General features: G+C 43.5%; 2 protein-coding genes across 2 annotated transcripts in view; both read left to right on the top strand.

Annotated features, from left to right (window-relative positions):
- The window catches only part of CCDC17 (coiled-coil domain containing 17), a gene marked incomplete at both ends in the record, with an annotated part of 11,046 nt that extends 7,987 nt beyond the window's left edge, over positions 1–3,059 (top strand). The window contains 4 exon segments of the mRNA XM_072420635.1: positions 170–396; positions 1,874–1,881; positions 2,318–2,540; positions 2,949–3,059. Coding sequence (XP_072276736.1) covers positions 170–396; positions 1,874–1,881; positions 2,318–2,540; positions 2,949–3,059 — 569 coding nt within the window.
- A 1,808-nt stretch (positions 3,060–4,867) lies between these two features.
- Positions 4,868–5,392, top strand: part of LOC140337093 (uncharacterized) — a 4,033-nt gene continuing 3,508 nt past the window's right edge. Inside the window, exon 1 of the mRNA XM_072420634.1 lies at positions 4,868–4,872. Coding sequence (XP_072276735.1) covers positions 4,868–4,872 — 5 coding nt within the window. The remainder of the gene's footprint in view (positions 4,873–5,392) is intronic.

Here is a 5,392-nt window from a genome sequence, read left to right as displayed (position 1 = left end):
GATCCCCCCCCCCATGTCCCTGAGAGGTATAAAGAACACCCCCCCATGTCCCTGAAAATTTTTTGTTAATGTGTGTCTGCATTTCAGGCTGCAAAAATGGGGGGGGGGGCTTTTCTATACCCCCATATAACAAGTATTCATCTTTCTCTCGCTGGGTCTTCCCCTGCAGCAGGCTCAGAGATGGCGGAGATGCAGCAGGAACATATCCAGCAGATGGCTCAGCTCCAGGCCGATATCGAGATGCTCAGAAGAGATGTCAGCAGGATGCCACCTCGGGGAATACAAGGACCCCCACCATTCCAACCCCCCCCCCTACCCACTTTGCCGCCACAATCTCTGCACCCCAACAGGCAGTCCATTGGAAGAGCAGAACCTGCTGTGATGATGGGGGCACAGGTGGGTCACCTATTATATTTATCACACACACAACACAGGTGGCTCAGATTCAGTGGGTGGAATGGAGGAAGAATTCAGTATATGTGTCTATATATTCATCTCCCGACAATAACTTCCTGTGATCATTGCCTGTCCTGCACACTCTTAATAATATTTATATAACATTTTCATAACTCTGCAGACTGCAGAACCCTTTACTTTACTACTTTTAAAAAAACAAAGGAAAGGGTGTTCTGTAGTCCTGCTCTAGCGTGACAATGCTGATGCTCCCTTGATATAGAACACTAAGTGCAGGAAGTATGATACGGACAGGATCACCAATTAAATAGAAAGCTAAAGTTAGACCACACTGTCTTATATATACGTAATGTACAGCACTGCGTAATATGTTGGCGCTATAAAAATCCTGTTTATTATTATTTATATTAATAATAATAATAATATATGTTTTGGGTTTAGATACATGCTATAAACATTTATAAATATAATTCTATAAAGTATGACACCATCCATGATAATGTCACCTTTCACCTGAATATAGAGCAGTGCTTCTGGAGCTTTTTACTATTGGGGAACCCTGGAAATAAATTTCAGAGAACCCATTCTATCATTCCTATATCCACAGCTCACAGTAAATTAGTGGGGTGGTCAGAATTCCGCTTACATTGCTGGCCATTGGGAAGAATTCCTCTTACATTGCTGGCCAGTGGGAAGAATGTTACCATTACAGATAGCCAAAAATATGATTGGAGTCACCTAAACTGACCTGAGGAACCACGGTTATTATATTATCACCAAATATTCCTGGGGGGGTTCTGTGAAAAGTGATGACCAATCCAAATATCAGAATCCCCCCTGGACTGGATCATGTATTTCTCATAACTTTTCCAACTACCCTTAGAGTGCCCCACCAACACTGCAAAGGGTAAATTCTCATTTTTATGGGGCCCCTTTTCTTGCTTTATCCTTCATTTCTTTAGGCATTATTATTAACATTATTACTATACAGGATTTATATAGCGCCAACATATTATGCAGCGCTGTACAATAAATACAGGTTGCAAATGACAGACAGATACAGACAGTGACCCAGGAGGAGGAGAGGACCCTGCCCCGAAGAGCTTACAATCTAGGAAGTGGGGGAAGTCTCACACAATAAGAGGGGGATATGGAATGGTGGGAAGTAGTGAAGGTTTAGGAGACAGAAGAAGACGGGTAGGTGAGGTTGAAGCGTTCGGTTTTAAGGGCTCTTTTAAAGGAGCAGAAAGTAGGAGCAAGCTGAAAAGAATGAGGAAGACCATTCCATAGAGTGGGGGCAGCTCTAGAAAGGTCTTGAAGTCGTGCATGTGATGAGGTTATGAGTGAGGAAGTCATTATTAGGTCATTGGAGGATCGAAGAGTATTTTGTCTAAGGTTTTATGTAAGGTAAAAATGTTAGGTTCAGTCCGCTTAACTTATCTTTGTCACTTCATATTAGATTATGTTGTAATGATTCAAAACATTTGGTGATCTTTATAAATCCCTTTCCAAAATCATAACCACAATCTTCTTTCTGAGGGTCTCAGAGAGATCTGATGATGATGTCATGATGACATCACACATTGGTAACACCGGGGTGATATAAGGCCACGTGTCTCTCATCATGAATTTAAATACATTTAGCTGCTGATAATGAGTACAAAATGTCAGTGTTATGTGTCCCAGGCTAACTACTGTTATCCATAGTCACAATTTATTTTTGTATTTTTAGATTTAGATAGCACCACCATATTACGCAGGGCTGTACATTAAATAGGGGTTTCAAATGGCATGGGATAAAGATTGAAGGGTGAGTAGTGGGGGTTTAAGACAGAAGAAGAAGGGTAGGCACCATCTTCCTATTCCCATCTGACGTCTCTGATCTCCATGTTTCTGTCTCCAGGGTGCGGCCCAGCTTCTCCATCTCTCTGGTCATGGAGCTTCAGGCGGCCGGTGGCTTCAATCTGTATGGCCAGGAGGTGCAGCATTTGTCTTCTTGTGGTTGGACCAAGCTAGATCTCTTCGATCACCATAACCAAGTGCTGAGCGGCCGATGGAAGCTTCCTGTGAGAGGTTTGCCACTTCGTCCGGGCCTGAGCACCGGGCAGCTCAACACCGTGCCTCAGGTATTGTCACTGCTCACTGAATGCAATGCGTGGTCCTGGCCTGCTCAGAACTCTGATCAATGCTAGAATTGTCATACCAAACAATACAAATATGGCCAATTAGTCACATTCTCTGACACACAAATCTCCCCTAGAGGAGCAGTGTGACAATATTCATAGCTATAGAATAAGTTGCTGTGCTTTCCCTAATAAGAGCACCTGTTGTGTATTCTATAAATCCATAATACCCATATTTATTATGAATCGGAGCACTGTCTCCCTGGGACTTTTAGCAACCTCATATTATAGTGACGCCCCCCTACAGGTAGTGTGATGAGGCAGCACTGTGTAATAGACAATGTCATTGTTGGGTTGTGCGTGACAAATATATTAATATATATTATATGACATTTATATTTCTTTCTGTAGGTTGGAAAAGCTGAAATTTACCTCCGCGTTGTCAATGCCCGGGATGCAGAACTGCAAGCTATGGCGGAGATCAATCCCAGGAATTCCTCCCTCTACCAGTACCCCCCATTGGTCAGTAAGAGTCATGTGATGTCTAAGTTTGAGTGTACAAGAAGTAGGAGCATCACTTCAGCCATGTGATTGGGGTGGAGCATCACTCCCACCATGTGAATGGGACGGAGCTTCATCTTGCCATGTGACTGGGCGGAGCATCAATCCCACTATCTGACTGGTCGGAGTTTACACCATCATCCCCTCTTTCCAGTGATTTGTTGGGTTTCCATGATCCAATCTTAGAATTGTAATTAGGAAATGTTGAAATTTCAGTTTTATGTCCTCCAATGATTTTGTGTTGTCTGTTTATAATTTTTATTTATAAAATCCATCAGAAATAAAGACAATTGAAATCTGTCAGGCTGGCAGTTGTGTTTTTCTGCAAGAGCAATGCAGAGGTGAAGAGACCATTGTGTATGGATTCAGTGAAGAGCACCTGTCACTACCTGTGAAAAGCCTCTGATTGAAGCTCTAACCCCTGGGGTAGTTCTATTGGAGTGATGGTGGCAGAAAATACCAAATATCTTCACGCCAGACTTGTTGCAGGATCTCCTCTCGATGCTTCTGGTGTCTGACCAACACGTCAAGGAGGCCCCAGATTGGCCAGCATGGCCCCCAAGGTTCCCCTCCTTACATCAGCCATTGGTTAATACAACGTTCTGCCATCTTTATCTGCATTGCCATTTGGTGAAATCCAAAAAATATAAATCCCAAAATATTCTGAGCTAGCTATAGCAAAACGAGAAGAGTCACATCATTCCCCATCAGTTCTCCATGGTGTCAGTGTTGGTGATGCCGTTCCTGGGTGGGGGAGATCACCTAATACTACTGCTGCAAGAACTCAACCTGCAATATGAGGCCGAGAGAAGACCCGAAAATACAGAGGGTTCAGTGTTTAGTGTTCCTCCCTAATGCACACTGTATGGGGTATAATATATCTGATGACACCGAAACATTGGAGGGAATAAATCAACTTTATATTAAAAAACTTTTCTGTTTCTGAGAGAATAGGATACCGGATACTTATCATCCCTCACCTGGACTACTGTAACCTCCTCCTCTGTGGTACTAACCCAACTCTCTCTCTCCTCGTCCTGTTCGGCTTGTTCCTACTTTCTGCTCCTTTAAAAACCCAACGCTTCAACCTCACCTACCCGTCTTCTTCTGTCTCCTAAACCCTCACTACTTCCCACCATTCCATATCCCCCTCCTATTGTGTGATACTTCCCCCATATATTAAATTGTAAGCTCTTCGGGGTAGGGTCTTCTATCCTCCTGTGTCACTGTCTTAATTTGTCTGTCAATTGTAACCCCTATTTAATGTACAGCGCTGCTTAAAATGTTGGCGCTTTATAAATACTGCTTATCAATACACTCAGTAGTATAGATAGCTATTGCCCCTTCCCCCAGTACTGAAGAAATGCCGGTGGCTCCCCCTGGATTTTGTCACGCTGGAGCCATCACTTGTACTTTAGGTAAAAGATAAATTGAAGCTGTACCCCAGGTGACGCTTTATAGGTTTAACCCATGTCATTGCGGTCACCCTGCCATTGCCGGTTGTGGCATTAGGTTGGCCCAACCCAGTAATTGCCACTTTTGCTACCCGGCTTGGCCTGTGAAAGAAAAGAAAAAAAATCTATTGGTAGGATCAACAGATGATAAAAGTGTTTCAGAGAGGACTACAAAAATGTTGTTTTTACAACTTTCAGAGCATCTCTGATGTTATATTTTGAGTTTCACTTTTAATGAATCTTTAACTGAACAGCTTGCAGGCCTTTGACTTGTGGCTCCGCCTCTGAGGAGCTGAAGCTCCCTGGGGGCGGGGCATGGAGTAAGTTCTATTCTGATTCCTCTATAGTGGGAGGGCACCGGGCTTCAGTGTATAACAACGTGAAATCTTAGGGACATCAATTCATGATAGTGAGGAATCTCTGATCTCCATGATCTTCAGAGAGCAGCTGGGTCTACAGAATGTCTTATGAAGAAATAAAAGGCAAGGCTCTGTTTCAGAATCCCTGTTGGGTTTTGTCCTGCTAGGTGAATGAACCCTGAAAATCCAACATCCAATCAGAAGATGAGGTTGAATCCTCCAATGTGGACAACTTTCTTTGAATGCTGCCGTTTCCTGTTGTGTCACCGGGGCAGGAAGTGGGGGTGGATCTCCACAGTATTAAGCAGTGAAAATCTGAAAGTGGAAGGATCATCCGTTGAATTGGTGGCCCACACAAGGTTAAAGATGGAGCTGATATATAGGAAGAGGCAGCCCTGGCTGATACCATTAGGCTCACACATGGCTGATCATAGGCAGGGTGAATCATTGATCCAGGAGCTGAGGGCAAATTGTGCAGCCA

This window comes from Pyxicephalus adspersus, chromosome 8 (assembly GCF_032062135.1).
Source record: "Pyxicephalus adspersus chromosome 8, UCB_Pads_2.0, whole genome shotgun sequence".
NCBI classification, from domain to species: Eukaryota; Metazoa; Chordata; class Amphibia; order Anura; family Pyxicephalidae; genus Pyxicephalus; species Pyxicephalus adspersus.
This window is presented reverse-complemented; position numbering and strand designations above follow the sequence as displayed.